General features: G+C 38.1%; 1 protein-coding gene and 1 long non-coding RNA gene across 3 annotated transcripts; one reads left to right on the top strand and one right to left on the bottom strand.

The window, feature by feature from the left end:
• Nucleotides 1–1,609: 1,609 nt before the first annotated feature.
• On the bottom strand, nt 1,610–4,650 carry LOC126767359 (piggyBac transposable element-derived protein 4-like). Of its 2 annotated transcripts, none has more exons than XM_050484892.1 (3): nt 3,077–4,650; nt 1,988–2,998; nt 1,610–1,880 (listed from the first exon to the last, which is right to left on the bottom strand). In XM_050484892.1, exons 2-3 carry the CDS (start codon nt 2,609–2,611, stop codon nt 1,668–1,670), a joined length of 837 nt encoding a protein of 278 aa, XP_050340849.1. In that variant the 5' UTR covers nt 2,612–2,998; nt 3,077–4,650; the 3' UTR covers nt 1,610–1,667. The 2 variants fall into 2 exon arrangements, with proteins under 2 accessions (XP_050340849.1, XP_050340848.1); XM_050484891.1 differs by having other exon boundaries at nt 1,988–3,492; nt 4,289–4,650.
• Nucleotides 4,651–4,774: 124 nt separating this feature from the next.
• Nucleotides 4,775–7,102, top strand: LOC126767360 (uncharacterized). The gene is made up of 2 exons (XR_007669075.1): nt 4,775–5,642; nt 5,793–7,102. It is a non-coding gene; the product is annotated as an uncharacterized LOC126767360 (long non-coding RNA).
• Nucleotides 7,103–20,285: the final 13,183 nt, after the last annotated feature.

Here is a 20,285-nt window from a genome sequence, read left to right as displayed (position 1 = left end):
CCAGAATTTTTGAACATCCGGCTGATTTTGTATAATTATTATATATAATGATGTAGATTTTTGTAATAAATCTTACGCCGTATGTACATATATTTAGGTCAGAGTGTAAGTTATATATGGTGTATGTATGTATATTGCAGGAATTGTGTACTGGAAAGTGAAGGAATCAAATGGAATTTAAAAGTCTTGTATGGTAAGTAGTCGTGGTTAAAGTCTGATTGTGCCCATTTTCACACTGTCACATAGGAATATGAGAAAATTGCTACCCATTAAAAAACTCTCATAAAGCTCTCTCATACCAGCCCGGTATTTTACGCTTTTAGTAGTTTTGAACAGTACCGTTATATGGGGAGTAAGCGGGGTTATCTTTCGATATCATCCATTTTCGCACTGTCGGTAGGGGTTCCTGAAATATTTTTGCTTAAAAAATTTGGTTGTTGTAGCTTTACTGGTTTAGGATATACGTAAATTAAAATTATTAGAGGGCGAGTCCACGCCTACTTCTTTAAAATTTTCTGCCCACAAATGCCACTTGCTACTGCAATCCCCTGTGCCAAATTAAAATTATATGTCTTAATTCAATGCTTAGTTATGGCACTTTAAATGTTTTCGGTTAAAGGCGTTTTGTGAGCGTGGAGTGGCCCGATGACGTCCATCTACGAGCTCGTGATTTTTGTTTGTACTGATGAACCTGCGTACCGAATTTCATCAAGATATCTCAAGTTTTACGCCAGTTCCAGCTTGCCCAGACGGATGGACGGACAAACAGACAGTCACCCGGATTTCAACTATTCTCGTCATCCTAATCATTTATATAAGTATTTATAACCCTATATCTATCTCAATTAGTTTTATGTTATACGTACAACCGTTAGGTGAACAAAACTATAATACTCTGAAGCAACAGGTTACAAGAGTATAAAAATGTTGTTCCACGTTCATTTTTCGACGACATCGTGAATGAATTACGATCAAATTTGATATTTTATTAACACTAAACCTACCATTGCCGGTCAAATTAACCGTTTTATAACTTTTGTAAAACTTACACATATTACATTTTATAAAAGTGCAAAACTTGGTATAGATGTGACAGACCAGAAAAATACAGCGTGAAGTCAAAAAGTCGTAGGTGGCCACTCCAGGTATTTTTCAATATTTTTGACCTAGCTGAAATAAATGCCTGGATTTTTGGAAATAACGGGTGAAAACATTTCGAGGCAGGAATTTTTGCTTTTACCAATATCGTCCTCAAGTTCTGATTTATTTGTACGAAAAACTTGCCGAATCAATTTTTGTAAAGGTTATAAAACAACAAAAATTTGCTCGAAGTGCGAATAATTTTTAAATAATATAAGGAATCCGAATAGAGTATATTATGTATGCATAACATCTGTATAAAAATTTAGTTTTATTAGTGGCTTACAATGAATTCTAGAAATTAGATAAAAATAAGTTTGGACGAAGCTACAGCAATTTTTTTATTTTATATACATTAAGCAATAAATCAACAATTATCTGCATTTATAACTTTTTAACCCTCCGATGTTCGGTGCCTTATGATGCGGTAAGTGCATCATAAGGGTCTGCCCAGACCCATAAAAATAATGTAAGAAATACGGTTTTAAAAATAATTTTATTTATTTATTTGAACGGATTAGTATTAATTATAAAGGGAAATTGGGTTTACAACTATATAGTTGCATGGAATGTTCATTAAGACATATGGGTCGATTACATTTGCTGCAGTTATAACGAGTTTTACGTCGCTTTTTCGAAGAAGAAGCAGCACAATGGTAGCACGATGACCGTTTTGAAGCAACTTGAGCATATGATTGTTGCTGTGTTGCATCTGATGTCGATGGACAAGATTCCGGTACCTAAAAGTAGCGAAATAATTTATTTTAAATTAGTAAATATGAATACATGCATACACATATCTTTATACGCGGAGATATATGTAGGTGTGTATATAATTCATACTCACCTTGATATTGAAAAGATTCATTGCTTGTCTTATATGAGCAAACCTCCATACTAAGGGGTTAGTCGCCCGTTTCGTCATATGTGGAATAACTAGCTGCCGTGCCAATTCAATGATAAATGAGCGCCTCTTATCACTCTGCTTTGCCGGATTCAGCTCGTCATAGATGATAAATGAGGCCAAACCGGCAATATCCAGCATATTATAAAACATTGCCAGTGGCCAACGGTTTGTCGAACGTTTGCACGAATAGCCAGTCAACATTTGATCCATTGTATCTACCCCCGCTTTAAATTTATTGTAGTCCAAAATTTGATCTGGCTTGAATCCTTTCAATGGATCGGTGCTTTGACGGTAATGGGCAGTGGATAACATAATTACTGGCTTTTTCGGCTTTGCCATATACGAGCACAGACCGATATTATTATTGTGATAACAAAATAAAGTGCTTTTAACATCACGCTTCGGGTTAAGCAATTCATGCGGAATGAAGGTCTTATTTTTTCTTACGGTACCGACAAAAGCCACTCTACGATTCATCAACATTTCTGCCAAGTTGTATGTTGAAAAAAAATTGTCAGCATAAACAGTCCTACCGCTGTCCATATAATTTTGCATCAATTTCATGACGACCCGTTCACCTTGATTCGTTTCTCGCTGGCCACCTGGTGGTTTTCCAGTAGTTTGAAACAGAGTCACAAATCCACCACACTTTCATGCCATATTTTGCCGGCTTACTCGGAATATATTGGGTGAATCGAGTGCGCCCACGATATGGAAATAACTGTTCATCGACGGTTACATGACAATCCGGTGAGTGTATGCTTTCTCTAAATTGGCCATCAGCATGAGCTATACATCGTCCAGGGCAGCAGTTTTGCTTTGCTTCAACCTCTCAGCACGAGTACCACTGTTACCGAAACGGATGAAAGTAGTTAAGCTCTTGAACCGATTCAATGACATAGTTGCCTTATAAATTGGCATATTGTAGCTGGCCCACAATTCTTTCGCTGGCTGAAAATTCGAGTGGAATACACCAGCAATAAGTAGCATCCCAAAAAAAGCATACATTTCGTCTTCGTCAGTCATTACCCAAGAACGCTGTTTATTACTGGGATGCTTTTCATTCCATAGACGAAACGCTTCAACGGCTTTTCTGTTGGTTTCCCGCACAATGATACTTACGATTTCAGGAGACAGCAATAGCTTGAAAAGAGCTTTATGACTCGGTGACGCTCCTCGTAGTGGCCCTTTACGAGTAAAAGTTGTAACATTGTGACAACGAGGCCTTCCAGGTGGTGGAGGATTTGAATTCCACATTCTACCATCTTTCGACCTGTATATAAGGCCCTGGGTAATAGATGTGCTGCATGATTCCATTGTAGTTGAAGCCTCAAGGGCGATAGCTTCTCTATACAAATCCTCAATATCATCGTGGTTTTCAGCCAGAACAGCCTCTAACTCGATTTCCTGTTCTATATCTGATGCTTCACCGAAGTCATCTTCATCTGGAAAATATTCATGACAAATTGAAAAAAGAACTAATTGCTCGTTTCAGTGAGTCCAAGGAGAAGCAGCTGATGAAACTTCTAACAGGAATAGAACTGTTCAATAAGAAACCCAGTCAATTGTTGAGGGAAATGTGTGATCTGGCCGGCAATAACGTCTCTAATTAAGCTCTGTCAACATTGTGGTTGCAGCGAATGCCCAACAACGTTCGTTGCATATTGTCGGCGTGCAAGTCTACAGACTTGGAAAATCTCGCCGAGGTAGCCGATCGAATTGTAGATAATTCACCCTCATACATAGTTGCATATACAACCATTCCGCAAGACAATGAAGCCAATTGCACAGCTCTAAACATATCCAAGCAAAACACCTTGGAAGCACGACTATTGGCGTTGGAGACCTCTTTCAACCAAATTATTCAAAAACTAAGCGAAATATCAGTCAACATGGCTGCAACAATGAACCAACTCCGTGGTTCAAGCGCCGAAAGCGTTGGCGAACGAAGCAGAAGTCGACTACGTGGAAATACAAAAGTATGTTACTACCATATTCGATTTGGTGCAGCATCGAGGAAATGTAAAGCTCCATGCGAATTCAACAAACCTACGGACGGCACGCAGGGAAACTAATCCCGTCTATCGATGCAACTGATGGCAGCGTAGAACAAGACATCAGCATCAAAGGACAAAGACTGCACATTTTTGATAGCAAAAACAATCTTAACTTTTTAATTGACTCCGGGTCTGTCATCTCAATTGTACCACTGAACATCATTCATAAACACTCAACACTTACTCCTGATAGCCTTCAGCTTTTTGCAGCAAATGGCTCAACCATTCAAACTTTTGGTACCAGAAATCTGTCACTAAGTTTGGGCTTACGGAGGAGTTTCACATGGAACTTTGTAATAGCGAACGTCAAATCACATTCACAGTTCGGCAGGCTGAAATGCACAGCATATCAACAATAATCCCCTCATCTAAATTTCAAGACCTCATTAAGCAGCATGTTGAGTTGGCAACGCCTAATATTTACACCTTGCCAACATCAATGGACGTCAATCACCAAATTGTAACAGATTGCCGACCTATTGCAGAGCCACTTCGCCGTTACTCCGGAGAAAAACTAAATGTCTGAACTGTTGCAACTAGGTATAATTCGTACATCAAGTAGTCCTTGGGCAAACCCAGTTCACTTAGTGAAAAAGAAAACTGTTGGATGGCGAGCCTGCGGTGACTATCGCACCTCGATAGCATAGTAGATATAAAAAGAGCTTATTACAATATACGCATGTGCGAACAAGACATAGCGAAAACAGCAGTTCGAACGCCAATTGGACTTTTTGAGTTTGTCGTTATGCCATTTGGGCTAAAAAATGCCACTCAAACGTTCCAAAGATACACAGACATCACATTCTGAAATATCGACTTTACCTAGATGACATTCTCATATTTTCAGAAAATGAAAAAGAACATCACAAGCATGTTCAGTTGGTGCTGCAGAAGCTTAAAGAGGCAAAACTGTGTGTCAACCTATCCAAGTGTGAGTTTTGCTTTAGCGAACTAAACTTCCTAGGATACCACATCTCAGCGGAAGGTATACAGCCACCGAAAGAAAGAGTAGAAGCAATCTGTCAATATCCAAAACCGAATACAATTGTTGAACTCCGACGGTTTCTAGGAATGGTAAATTTCTACAGGAAACATATTCCTAACGCCGCACAAATTCAAGCACCTCTACATAACCTTTTCAAAGACTCGAAAAAAATGACAAACGGAAAATCGATTGGGATGTAGAGCTTGAAAAAGCATTCAGCGACTGCAGAGCCAGTTTGGCTACACAATCATTGTTAAATTTTCCGGTATCAAATGCGTCGTTTGCATTAATAACAGATGCGTCGGAAACTGCAGCTGGAGCACACCTGGAACAACAAGTGAATGGGGAATGGAAGCCAATCGCATTCTTCTCAACCAAGCTAAAAAATGCGCAAAAGAATTACTCTGCGTATGACCGTGAGCTTTTGGCAATATACTTAGCCATTAAACATTTTCGTCCCACACTTGATGGTCGCAAATTCGTCATTCGCACCGATCATAAGCCTTTAACGTATGCATTCCGTCAAAAAGCAAACAAACCGTCACCACGGCAGGTAAGGCATTTAAATTATATTGCACAATTTTCAACGGAAATCGTCTTTCTGTCTGGTAAAAATAATGAGGATGAAATAGAAGAAGAACAGCAGAGAGATTCAGAGTTACAACAAACAGTCATAAACAATAACACTAGTTTAAATTTACAGAAGCTAAAATTTCCATCTGGCAATACAATATACTGCGATATATCAAATGCAATGGTTTGGCCGTACGTTCCAGTTAAGCTTCGTAACAAAATATTTCAACACATTCACAATTTCTCACACCCTGGTACGAGTACAAGATCAACTTAAAAAAAAATTAGAAGCAAATACATTTTGTTATCAATGAACAAGGACTCAATAGAAATGGTTCGTTCTTGTATCAGTTGCCAACGATCAAAAATACAAAAGCACAATCATCTAGCGCCTAAGCCGTTCAAACAAACTGATCAACGTTTCCACCATGTCCACCTTGATATTACCATTCTTCTAGAACATGAGGGATACAGATATTGTTTAACCATGGTAGACGGATTCACACGTTGGCCCAAACTGGTTCCGTTAAAAGAATTTCAGCCAACACGATAACGACAAGCTTTTATTCAGCATGGATCTCATGTTTCGGTTCCCCGAAGACCATAACAACAGACCAGGGCTCCCAGTTTGAGTCCGCAATATTCCAAGCGTTGACAAAAATAGTTGGCGCACACAACATACGTACATCATCTTACCATCCGACGTCCAACGGCATGATTGAGAGATGGCATCGTACGCTAAAAGCTTCACTCATGTGCAATCGACATACTCCATGGCCACTTCTCCGACCAACAGTGATGTTAGGATTTCGCTGTTCCCATAAAGAAGACATTGGAGCATCCCCAGAAGCAGAAATGCTGTATGGCACCAATCTTCGTTTACCCGGCGAATTCTTTGATAGCGGGGATGGATCATATAATCCACAGGAGTTCATATCCAAGTTTCGTGAGTACATACAGTAGCTAAAACCAAGTTCACCGGTACACCACAATTCAACACGATTTTTTGTCAATAAAAATCTACACGATTGTAGTCATGTGTTCATCCGCTCGGATCATGTGAGAAAACCACTAGAGCCTCCTTACACGGGTCCGTTCGAAGTTGTGGGACGCATTTCAGACCGACTCTATGCAATTAAAATTAACAGCGCAATACACAACATATCTGTGGAGAGATTAAAACCAGCGTTCTTTCCCAGAAGTGACGAGTTACCAAATACACCGCTGCGAACATATAAAAAAAGAAATGTAACATTTGCAGACAATTCTAAATCGTGATTAAATCACTGGGAAGGGAGTAGCTGTGACAACGTAATTTAAATATACTATTTTTAGTTAAGTTTCTCGAGCCGTCTGGCAACATTTTTTATGTAAAAAAGTCGAACTGAACTAATTTAACTTTTCGGATGAAATAAAGGAAAAGAAAAAGAAGCCAAATAATGTGGTGAGCGTTTTTCTGATAAATAGGCAAAATACAGAAGTGTGGAAACAAGCCCGACAGATATAATACTGCAACGACATCTATTGACGAAATTCGAAAAGACTTTTTCGACAACCAATATATTGAGTTGATGTGCAAAACGTCGACCGAAGAACAATATAAGGCCAACCGAATGTTTGCAAATCTATGGCAGGTGGGTGTAGTATTATATTAACCTATGTTATCTATTTTTATCTTTGCTATACACTCAGTCCTTTTTTTACGCGATTATTGGTTCTGCCACTAACCGCGTAAAAAAAAAAGCGCGTAAAAATGGTTAGTTTTCCAATATTAACTGACGAATTGGTTCCGAATATAAAAAATATCGTGTATAACAAAATATACGCGCAAAAAAATATTCAAAAACAATACAATAAGTTTCAAATATCAGACTTATGATTTATTCATTCATAACAAAATAAAAAATACAAAACAAAAACCATATATAAAAGAGAAGAAAATAGAAAATAGGTAGATTTATTGAAAAAACCGTTGAATGCTGTTTAATCACTTATCATTATCCGTAGTGGAAATTATTCTTAGCCGCTTATTTTGATGGCCGGCACTGATATCACTAGAATTTGTATCAGAATCAATAGTAAGAACTAGGGATTGATGTTCTGATTGACTTAGCATCTCCGACTGAGTTTGCACCATAAATTCAGTTAATTTTGTTTGAAAGCTTCTTTTTGGACCCAATAAATTCCGATGTAGTTCTTTATATCTTAACATGCAGAGACTCAATTCTCTTTGAAAAATTCGTGCACGTTCGGCATCAGTATCATTTGCAACAAAATAATTTTCAGATTCTGCTGCAAATTTAAGACCAAGCAAAAAACGAAAAAAAGCAATCGCATTAAAGTTAGAAATTCGCTAAAAAAAAACAGGAATTTGCGCTGCAAAAATAACCGCGTTAAGTGAAATAGCGTAAAAAGAGATCGCGTAAAAAAGGACTGAGTGTATATTATTAACAGATGTTTTTTGAGGGTCTCTATGGTGCCTAACACACGATCAACAGTATATAAGTTATATACATCAATATACATATACATATAGTTATATCGGAGTTAGGGCAATTTTTTACCCAATTTAAGCGTAAAGATGTTTTGATAAGATAAAACTACGTCCCCTAAATATAATCGAGATAAATCAAGTAAAACTAAACGAGATATATGTATATAGGGCTATATATATATAGAAATGATCAAGGTGACGAGAAAAGTTGAAACCCGATATCTGGATGAATTCCGGCCGTTCGATCTGGACAGATTCCTCGATTCGAGTTCGTAGATGGGCGTAATCGGACTACTGCCACGCCCACAAATCGTCATTAACCGAAAACGTGAAAAGTGCCATAACGAAGGACTGAATAAAGATATTAAACTGCAATTTGGAACAGTAGCAAGCTACAACAACCACATTCACCCAGCACGAATACTAGAAGAACTCCTACCGATAGTGTGAAAATGGATGAAATCGGTTGAAAACCCCGCTCTCTCTCCATATAACGGTACAAAACTACTAAAAGCTCGATAAATCAATAAGTAAATGCGCCAGAAACGTAAAAATTTGCGCCGGGATGGTATGGCAAGGCTTTATAGGGACCGTGGTAAATCTTGGACAATGGGCGTCTTACCGCCCACTTTTTGGTGAAATCCCATATCTCAAGACCCGACTGACCGTTTTCGATAAACTTTGGAACGTGGAATTCTTTTCGAATTCCTATGTCACTCTGTGAAAATCAGCGAATCAGACAATAACCACGCCTACTTCCCATATAGCACAATTTTAAATTTCACTTGATTATTTTACTTTCCAGTACAGAAATCAAGAAGAAATTAATATAATGGAATTAAACTTTGAACGAATAATGCCCTTAGTGTATGCCACTTTATAACAAAATTGTTCAAATCCAGCAAAGACTGTCAAGATTCTATGTACCGAATATGTGGACTCCGGTACCTATAATTTACTTTTGATTGAAAATATTGGTCAATGTGTGAGATATGCAATAGATATTCATACAGCATCCTTTTCCTGCAGTGGTAATTCTGTGTATTCAAAATGGGTGTAATCGGGTCAATACTTCCCTGAGCTCCCAAATAGTTAATATAAAAGTTTTCGCACTTCCTGGTGACTTTATGCCGGATATATCGATCAAATGAATACAATTGGGAGAAAACTTAACTTAGCTCCCATATGACCATTACAAGCATTTTTGAATATCCGGCTGATTTTGTATAATGACTACGTGAATAGATATTTTGGTTTTTATAACAAATCTTATGCCGAATATTTACGTATGTAGGTCAGTGTATAAGTTATATATGGTGTATGTATATATAAAATTTGCTTAGATTCCAATCCGCTGCTGAACGTTTTACATCGTTCGTTCGGTATCGGTTGCATGCGAACTTAACCCTTTCTAATTTGTTTTAAAATAATTACATGCATAAATGTGCACTTCAAATTTTTAAAGTTCTTAAGAACTTTTATGTCGTTCCTTTCAAAGTAATCCTCCTTGGTCCCAATACACTTGTGCCGACGTTTTTTCTAATACTCGAAACAGTTGCTAAAGTCTTTTCCAGAATAGACTTTAATTCGGGTAGCGATTCACGTTTAATGGCTCCAAAAGGTTTCGCCAGGGCGGTTATTTGAGTTTTCTAAATAGCCCGAAGACACACCGAGCTAAATCAGGCGAATACGGTGGTTGCGTGACGATATTCTGTGAAAATTTCGCAAACAACTCACAAAGAATCAATGCGGTATGCGTCGGTGCATTATCGCAAATAGCACATAAGGGCAATTAAGAATCTGATGCAAATGGTCTACATCTTTGCAATTGCAAATTAGCGAGCATATTTTTGCTTTTACAATAATAAATGTATAGCGATGCGCCTGCTACACCATTGCAAATAAGCAACACTAGAACGCCATTGTATTATTTGCAAGACTGGTTTGCAAATTATCAGCTGCTGTCAAAAATAAAAACATTGTAAACAGAAGAAGATATGAAGAAATTTTTGTTAATTTTGTGAATTAAAAATAAAGAAATATGAAATTTGTGCTATGTGCCGCATAAGAATACCAGATATTTAATTCTGAAATTTAATGGAACTTCTTTGTTAAATAAGTTCATCTTAAAAATCCCCGTATGCACTTTATATACTACTTCAGAAAGACAAGCGTTTACTAAACACTAATGATTATTTTTATGTTTTCCATTTCTAACAAACTCGAAAAAAAGTATTTCGACGTATGGGTTTTCGAGCGAAATTCAAAATTAAAATTCTTTCTATTTTTTCCATATAGTAAATATTACATATTTTCGTGATTGGAAATTATAGTGGATCTGGAACATCCACCATTTATATACGGTTACCTAGTGAATGATAAAAACTTGCTATCCACATTGTTTAGCTTGCGGATTATTATATCCTGACTAGGGTATATTAATTTTTCCACAATATTTGTAACATCCAGAAGGAAATGTCAGTGACCCTAAAAATTATATAAGTATGATAATGATAGTGATTAGATGAGTCGATTTAGCCAAGTCCGTCTGCCGGTCCCTCTGTCTGTATATACGCGAACCAGTCCCTCAGGTTTTGAAATACCGTTCTGAAATATTTTGCATAGATTACACCGGTTTACAGTATTTTTGCGCACGGGTTTTATACTTGTATATCTTATTTTTGTTGCTTTTATATCTTAAGATAAGAATAAGAATAAAAATTTGGCAAACAAATGTTCATATAAATAATTTATTAAAAGATACCCACTGCCTATTTCGGATTCATTTTTCAATAGAAGTTTTAAAATAGACTACAAATGTTTAAAAATTAACAGTTGTATTTTTTATGTTCGGTAAAAGTTTCTTTAATTTACCGAAATCCACATCATGCTTTCAGTATACCGGCCTTGGTAAAGTCTCTCATATTTAGTGTACCCATCTTTCTTTCCAGTCAAAAAATCCACCATCCTAAAGTCTTCCAACTTCTACTTGTATTCCAAAAATTCCATATTTTTAATTGTTAATTTAAAATTGTCGCAATGGTATTTGTGCAATATAGTAGTACGGAATGTATCAATTAAATATTGTAAAGAAGTAAAACAACTTTTCGAATTATTTTTAAGCTGTCAAAAAAAGGTGCCATTCAGTTGTATTACAGGAAGACAAATTTTATCAAGTAAGCAGAGTCCATCTTCTTTACTGAAGAAACATAAAATGTTTTTTTGATATGATATTAGTAAATTCTATTGCTTTAATCACGATATCAATAACTCTGATTTATTATTTTATAGACATAAGTATCTCATTAAATCATTGAAATATATGAGTTGATGAAATGTGATGAAATTTTTAGTTCAGACTCCAGATCGAATTCGGCTTCAAACTGCTCTTATGGTTTCGGTATATTTTCGGTTCGTATTCAAATTCCTTTTTTATATACATTTGCTTATATATTAAGTAAAACCCATTCGCAAAAAATATTGAAATTGGCTGATTAAAAGAAGTCCTTATTTGGAAAACTGTTTTAATTGGTAAGATATATTTTTGACATTAGGAATGGGTTATTATTGTCAAAAGCAGTGCATAATCTTCGAATAAATTGTTTGCGCGTTTCTAGCTGACCTTAAGTCGTTTAATTTGGTTCATATGCATTTGTGATATTTCAGAGTTTTCATAAATAAAATGTGATTTAGCGCTGAATATGAATTATATTGGTCTAGCCTGTAGGTTAAGCCTCTTATATAATTACAATAATTTCCGTTTCACTGGTTAATTCTCCTCAATACCTCTTATACCCAATATATTAAATTTAGCCTCTTTGGTTGAGTTTATATCGCATATTCTATGTAGTATGTGCATATATCTCATTTAAGTTAACTAGGTAGATATTAATACCAATATCTCGGATATGAAGGAAAATATAACAATAGGACTAAGAAAGTCTACGACCTATAATATAAGTTAATAAGACATTATACATGGTTCTAATCCTTTTGTTTTCGTATCCCTTTTCTATATACATTTGCTTATATATTATCTGTAGCACTAGCTTCCAGTATAGAAAAATTCACCAAGCTACCTGTCTGTCTCCGCATCGAAACACCATCATCCAGATCGATCAAGTTGTGATAGGCGGAAGACACGTCTCCAGTGTTTTAGACGTACCTACGCTCCGACATCGACTCGGATCACTATCTTGTTGCAGCCAAGATTCGCACCCGCCCCTGTGTAGCAAAAACCGCACGTCAACAAACACAAGGAACAAACACATCGAGAAGTTGCAATTACAAATTCGACAAAATTACGATTTGCACTCCGGTCAACAACTCGGTATAAGGGAACTGTGGGACGGGTTTTGCGCCTCCTTACGTTCAGATGCAACCGAAATCATTGGTTTTCGGAAAATGTAGCAGGAAAACTGGTACGATGAGGCACTCCTCTCCTTTGTCGCAGCGGAGAGAAAGCAGACTGCCTACCTCGCAAAGTTACAATCGACCACATCACGTGCGGGATGGGATAAATACAGAGAGTTGAAGAGGGAAGCGAGACGTAGAAGACAGAAAAAGAGAGAGTCCGAAATGCGTGAGTATGAAGAGCTTGACAAGCTGGTGGACAGGGGTAATGCTCCAAAATTCTACGAAAAGATGCGGCGGCTAACAGAAGGTTTTAAGACCGGAGCATACTATTGTAGAAGCTCCAAGAGGACTGATGGCCTGAGCATACTAAAATTATGGAGGAAACACTTCTCCAACCTGCTAAATGGCAGTGAAAATATAATGCAAGCAGAAGGCGAACCCGATTCCCCAATCGATGACGATGGAGCAGACGTTTCATTGCCCGACAATGAAGAAGTTCGAATAGCAATTACCCGTCTGAAGAACAACAAAGCGGCGGGGGCCGATGGATTACCGGCCGAACTATTCCAACACGCCGGCGAAGAATTGATAAGAAGCATGCATCGTCCAACGATTGGAATTTGATTATGCTCTGCCCAATTTACAACAAGGGAGACCCCACAATCTTCGCTAACTACCGTGGGATAAGCCTCCTCAACATCACATATGAGGTTCTAATGGAGCCTATTGTGTGAAAGATTAAAGTACTAGCAATTACTGAAGTAGCCAGCAATTACCCATCTGAAGAACAACAAAACAGGGGGTTTCGGTGGATTGTCGGCGGAGCTATTCAAACACGCCGGCGAAAAATTGATAAGGAGCATGCATCAACTTTTTTGTAAAACATGGTCGGACCAAAGCATGCCCAACGATTGGAATTTAAGTATGCTCTGCCCAAGTTACAAAAAGGAGGACCCCACAATCTGCGCCAACTACCGTGCGATAAGCCTCCTCAACATCGCATATTAGGTTCTAATGGAAAGATTAAATGCCACCGTCAACAAACTGATTGGACCTTATCAATGTGGCTTTAGGCCTGGCAAATCAACAACTGAGCAGATATTCACCATTCGCCAAATCTTGAAAAGGACCCATGAAAAGAGAATCGCCTCTTCGTTGATTGCAAAGCTGCTTTTGACAGCAAGAAAAATAACTGCCTCATACCGCGTGTCTAAATGTGGTATCCCCGCAAAATTAATACGGTTGTGGAAACTGACGTTGAGCAACATCAAAAGCTCCGAGTCGTTCTTTATCAAACGAGGTTTCAGACAACTTACTCCCTTTCGCGTGACTTTTTCAACCGATTTCTGGGGAAAGTAATTTGAGCTACAGAACTAAACAGAGAAGGTATCATCTTTTATAAGTGTCTACAGCTGCTGGCATACGCCGATGATATTGATATCATTGGTCTCAACATCCGCGCCGTCAGTTCTGCATTCTCCAGAATGGATAAGGAAGCTAAGCAAATAGGTCTAGGGTTGAACGAAAGCAAGACGAAATATCTCCTGTCAGTCGCCGCACTCGCGACTAGGCTCCCACGTCACTGTTGGCAGTCATAACTTTGAAGTCGTAGATAACTTCATCTGTCTTGGAACCAGTATTAATAGCAACAACAATGTCAGCGTAGTCAATTGAGAAGTAGCCAAAACCAAACTCTATAAGTCACTCATTATTTCCATCGTGCTACATATATGGTGGAAAGGCATGGATGCTGACAAGATCTGATTAGTCGACGTTACGAGTTTTTGAGAGAATGGTTCTGCGAAAGATTTATGGTCCTTTGCGTATTGGCCTCGACGAATATCGCATTTTATTTAACGATGAGCTATATGAGATATGCTATACGACGACATTCACATAGTTCAGCGAATTAAGAGACAGCGGTTGCGTTTGCTAGGTCATGTCGTACGTATGGACGAAAACACTCCAGCTCTTAAAGTAATCGACGCAACAACAGGCGGGGGAAGCAAAGGAAGAGGAAGACGTCCACGCCGTTGGAAAGACCAGGTGGAGAAGAACGTGGCTTCGCTTGAAATCTCCAGTAGGCGCGACTTCGTGAAAAGAAGAAACGACTGGCGCGCTTATAACTCGGCTATAACCGCGTAAGCGGTTTCTACGCCAGTAAAGAAAACACCCCCTAAACTCAGAGAAAAATATATGTTTGTTGATATGGATTTGGAATGAGGTTATTGATCAAAAAAATCACATCAAATTATAAGCAATTATAATAAGTTACAATATTTTTGTTGTTATTCATATAATTGAAACTTTCTCTACATTTATACAAGCAGTATCTCTGAAGCTCAGTGATTAATTGAGGATTACACGGTTTTCTGTTATATTTTCCTTGGTTTTTGAAAACATTCTTCTAGTATTTCATCAACTGACAGATCAATATCCCTATGAATATTAATTGATGCTAGACCATTAAGCCTATCTTGACCTGTCGTATTTCGTAAATAAGTTTTAATTGTCATTAAAGTTGAAAAACTTCTTTCCGGTGATGCTATTGAAACAGGCAATAATGCCAATATGCGTAAAATCTTGAAAACATTCCTATTGAGTAATATATTATGCGCATTATTATGCACCCATGCGCACTATAACCCGTCCTTGCACACCATTTTACGTAGTACATGGTCAACTTTACAAGCTCCTCATTATCACTTGCATAATTATTTGTCAAGTTGAATAATTAACTCATTCTTTTCTACAGTATAATATGATTTTTCGCAATTCAACTATTCTTATACCCATTTTTGTGCACAAGACAAAACGTGTCCTATAATAATTGAATTTTCGCGAGGGAACTGCTATATTAAAAATACGTTGAGTAATAAAACTTTTCGTAAAGCCTCCCCCCCAAAAATTTTGTCTGGATCCGCCACTGGCTCAAGTGTATTGAGGCCAAGGGCTTTGAAGGGGACCATCCGAATTTTAACACTTACGTTGTTATCACAGTTTAGGCTTTTCACAGCAGAAATTGGGTTATTGCATGCAAAAATTCAAGTTTATAGATTTATCTTGCAGTAGTCATAGCAGAAAACAAGGTTTTTTTCTTACTAAGGCGTCAGTAGGGTAATCTGACCTGTTTTTTCACTTTTTTTTCATAAATTTTTTTTTCTACAATAGAACTTTTTTTTTACATATGTATAATGAGGTATATCGTGGAGTGTATGAACAAATTTTTTCGAAATTTTTTGATGACATCTGTCGGAAAAATGTCTGGGTGAATGAGATGCGTTTTTTCACTGGCCCATACGATACAAAACCCAATTTATTCTTAAAAAGTACGTAAATGGTTATTGTCCCTACTGGAATCATGAAAAAATGTTGATAAATAAAAAAGTCATTAATGTGTTTTTTTGTAATTTTCCCCATGTTTATTTTTTTTAAATTTTATCATAATATTGTCAATAAATTATAAAAAAAATAGGGAGGAGAGCCAGGCGTTTTGTGAACATTGAAAAAAAAATTAAGCAAACCGGTTGAATAGTTCGACCGGAATCATGTACGCCAGTTTAAAAAAGTGTGTTTTGAGAAAAACGCGTTTAAAGGTTGAGGTGTTCAGTAGGGTGGGTCGATTCCGGACTTTTTTCGATTCGGGATTTCTAATAGTGCGGAAAAGTTGCCTTAGTACTTCCTGATTCCAATGCAACTTTTTGTTTTGAGATCGGATTGCATCTTCAACCCCAACTCCGGCCTTGAAATTTCACAAATTCGCCTAAAATCGTGAAATTGTCTACCTATCGCCTGAAATACGCATCTTATGGCAAAATGTATAAAACAAAAGTTATTTGTCACGTCATTTGCTACCGAAATGGTAGTAGGACGAACCGTTCCCGAGATACGAGCGAAAATGCGGCGCGCCACAGCGCAAGGTGAAAATTGTTGCAGCTCTCAGCTAACCTGTATTGGTCACCCAGAACCCACCGCGTGGAGGTGGCTGCTCTTCGGGTTGCTCCCAAGCCCAACCCAACCAACCAACCATATGTCAGGCTTGTTTTAGTCTGAATCTGTGTCAAATTTATTGGTAAAATCAGATTTTGTACTAAACTTTGGCACTTGTTGCCTAGATTTCAGTGTAGAGCGTATAAAACGATCACGAGGTTGGGGGCCAATAAGTTTAGAAGATGCCTCTGTCACCAGTTTGACGGTTCTCTCGACTGCCACGGTGTGAGAGGGGAATCACTAAATTTCCATACCTCTGCAATGTCTCTCGACAGCCCTTTTCAGATCAAAGAAAGCATTCTGTTGAATGGATGAATCGACAACCTTGCGCAGTTTAGCAGGTAAGTATCTCGACCTTGGAATTGCAGCATAGAGATGGCGCAAGCCATCTTTGATTGAACTGTTGAATCTTATTGAGAACCACAAAGGTGAGTAAACTGTAGGTATGTACTTGACCAAAATCTTTATTTCCTTGTTGGTTTGTCAGTAGAAATGTATAATCTCAGAATTCTATTTGCACAGGTGAGCCAGCGAGATTTGCACCTGTTACCTGGATGCATCGACGCTAAATCTGAGGAACATTGACCGGAAATAACAGCTTCTGATATTTTATAGAGATAAACTTTGTCTGTGCTAAGTTGGGTCGGATTAATAACCTCAGAAGGTAATTGGCAGGATGGAAAGCTTTCAAATTTGACAACAGGCAACTTCTCACAATCAGGGAGCAGTTTACCTATGTCGAAAGAGAATGTATATGTGTTCGAAAAGAGCACGAAATGGAAGTTCGTTGAAATTTAGAAGACAAGCAACCCATCATAATGGCCTACCTATTCTTTCTTTTAGGTTCAGAATGATTCCACCTTTCCAACCTGTGTTCGCCATCAGCACCGACAACTTCTAGATGTTCCACATCAACTGAATTGTCTTGTAAATGTTGCCATATAGCTTGCGTCTCATCCTCAGCTGACCCGGAAGGAGAGGTGACGTGGCCAAAGTAATGACAACCAGGTTCCGCTATAAGAGAAATATGTTCCTCTTTGACAGTGTCGCGATAGTACTTTACACCATCGCTGACTTGTGTAAGTGTATTTTCTTTGCGACCGTCAAAATACAGCCCATATACAGAGTCAATACTTTCGGTGTTTTGGATCTTAACTCCAACACTTTTTTTTTGCCCGACTAATCTTGCATTTGTCAGTGACAAAGCTAGTTTGATCCTCTGTTATCAAACCTGCTTTTTTGGCATCCAGAAAAGCAGATGAAACATTCAAGGCCGCTGCTCTATCACTTACTCCAAATCTTTGGGCAGCTAAAGCAGTGTGTTCTAATACTAGTGTGTTTTGTTTGGCTTTAGAGGATGGAAGAGAAAATTCATCATCAGCATCGTTTTTGGAAGAGTCCATGTGCGACGCACCTACATTGTTGTCGTCTGTATGAGAGTCTGGCTGATCCGAATGATCACGTGTTCTAGCTGATACTTTTCTGGTAAGTGTTGATGTTGAATGACGTTTTGAAAGCTTTTCTTTACGTTCATTTTTCTTTGTAATCTTTTTTGTTTAAGGTAGATCAACACTTCAAATGCGACCAATTCTTCTGCTTCTCTGGTCCAAGAGAAATGGTTGTTCATTGATAGGAACTTTCCTTTCCTTGGGACAAGTGCAGGAAGAAAAATAAATGCATTTACAATCAGCGATGTCAAATAATTTTCCGGCAGAAGAGACAAAGTCGTCTCTTTTAGAGCTCAAACCTATTGGGTTCCTTAAAAACATTTGTTTAAGAGTCAGAAATTTCTTATGGCATGTGGGGAGCATTTGTACAACTCTGGTGTGTTAAACTATCGGAATAGATGACTTTTTGAAAGTATTTTCAACCTCATTTGCAACTATTTCTGTAACCTCTTTACTCCTAGGTTCATAGTTGTCGCCTCGGAGTCGCCCTATACGAAATCTTTCAAACTGATAACACAAAAGAACATCCTGGTAAGTGGGTAACTGGGACTCAGAGAGATTGTACGGATATATGCCAAACACAGGACATTTCTGTCTAAATTTAAATTTAGATACAGACATTTTGAGTTCTGTGTTCTGTTGAGAGAATATAAGTGATAGCACGATAGCGAAATCAACGACAAGAGTGAAGGAACTCGATGAAAAAATATTTATGTGGAGACCAGTCCGAACGTGTCTATGGCGCAGGGGATGAATGTAAGTGATAGAACTCGGCGAACTCACCGACAAGAGTGAAGGAACTCGATGAAAAAATATTTGTGTGGAGACCTATCCGAACGTGTCCTTTGGCGTAGGTGAATGAATGTGAGTGATAGCACTCGGCGAAATCAACGTCAAGAAGTGTGGCCGCAAGCCGATTTTCACCTTGCGCTGTGGCGCGCCGCCTTTTCGCTCGTATCTCGGAAACGGTTCGTCCTACGGCCATGATCACATATGCCATTTCGGTAGCAAATGACATGACAAATAACTTTTGTTTTATACATTTTGCCATGAGATGCGTATTTCAGGCGCTAGGTAGACAATTTCACGATTTTAAGCGAATTTCCGAAATTTCAAGGCCGGAGTTGGGGTTGACGATGCAATCCGATCTCAAAACAAAAAGTTGCATTGGAATCAGGAAGTACTAAGGCAACTTTTCCGCACTATTAGAAATCTCGAATCGAAAAAGTCCGGAATCGACCCAACCTAGGGTTCACTCCGAGCGCTCCGAGCGTCGAGCGATATTATTATTTTTGGGCCTTTTTCGAAACCTTCCAACGGTAAAATGGGTTTCTACATTAATTCTTAGGGTATAAGGGAATAGAAAATGCAAAAAAACAAAAAATTTGGGAAAAAAGATTACCATACTGTAGGCAACTGTATTTTAGTTGTTTTTGCAGTGATGCACGGCGACGAATGGTGGATGGAACTTTATAAGTGCGCTTCGATTTGATTGCATTTGTGAAATATTTGTATCGTAGGTTCGGGGTGGTGTTGGATTTTGGAATTAAATTTGTATTTGTTTCAAAGCATTTATCCTCTATTGATGGTAATCCTGCTTCTGCAAGAATACACCTTGTCGTTGAAGTGATTAAAGCGTTTAAGCTACGGCGGATAACGTCATGATAACTTTAACTTTTTAAGTTAGTCGTGCCGCAACCACCTCTTTCGCCTGATTTACCTTCGTGTAACTTCTGGCTATTCAACAAATTCACATGCCCATTCCGAGGACACCGTTTTGACGCAATTGAAGATATAAAAGTTGAATCTGGCTCTGATGGCCATCACGACGGAGGATTTTTCCAAGTGCTATGATGACTGGAAAATTCGTTGGCATAAGTGTATCGCAGCGGGAGGCGATTACTTTGAAAGAGATGAAATGGACAAAATTCACCTTTCAATTTGATCACAGTGGTATACATATAAGCGTCTGCATAGATCATATTATGTTTTCATGATGCAGGATAATTGTTAAGTTTGTCGAATGCGATAATAAATAGGGTTACTGATAGAGAGGAGCCTTGTGGGATGCCGTTAAAAAGTTGATATGGTTTTGACAGAGTGTTGTTGACTCGTACTCTGAACGATGGGTGGGCCTTAAAGGTCTTTATCGAGTTAAAGTCCCTAGGTCCAACTTTCCAGAGCTTAAGTTGGTGTAGAATTACGTGTTTACCAACGCGATCGAAAGCTTTTTCGAAATCAGTCCCTAGAATAGTGACAAAAGAGCATTAAAAGAATTGCTTCTGGTCACTCTCAAGTGAATGGCAATCAGAGGACTTTCCTCACTTTCATGAAC

Source organism: Bactrocera neohumeralis, unplaced genomic scaffold (assembly GCF_024586455.1).
Source record: "Bactrocera neohumeralis isolate Rockhampton unplaced genomic scaffold, APGP_CSIRO_Bneo_wtdbg2-racon-allhic-juicebox.fasta_v2 ctg576, whole genome shotgun sequence".
Taxonomy (NCBI): domain Eukaryota; kingdom Metazoa; phylum Arthropoda; class Insecta; order Diptera; family Tephritidae; genus Bactrocera; species Bactrocera neohumeralis.
Note: the sequence above shows the minus strand (reverse complement) of the source record. Positions and strands in the feature narration are given on the sequence as shown.

Bases quoted from the DNA above. Each gene is read 5' to 3' on its own strand.
- LOC126767359 (XM_050484892.1), bottom strand. From the start codon at position 2,611: ATGAAATTGATGCAAAATTATATGGACAGCGGTAGGACTGTTTATGCT. The intron at 1,881-1,987 runs GTGAGTATGAAT...CGCTACTTTTAG, and splicing joins TGAATCTTTTCAATATCAAG to GTACCGGAATCTTGTCCATC.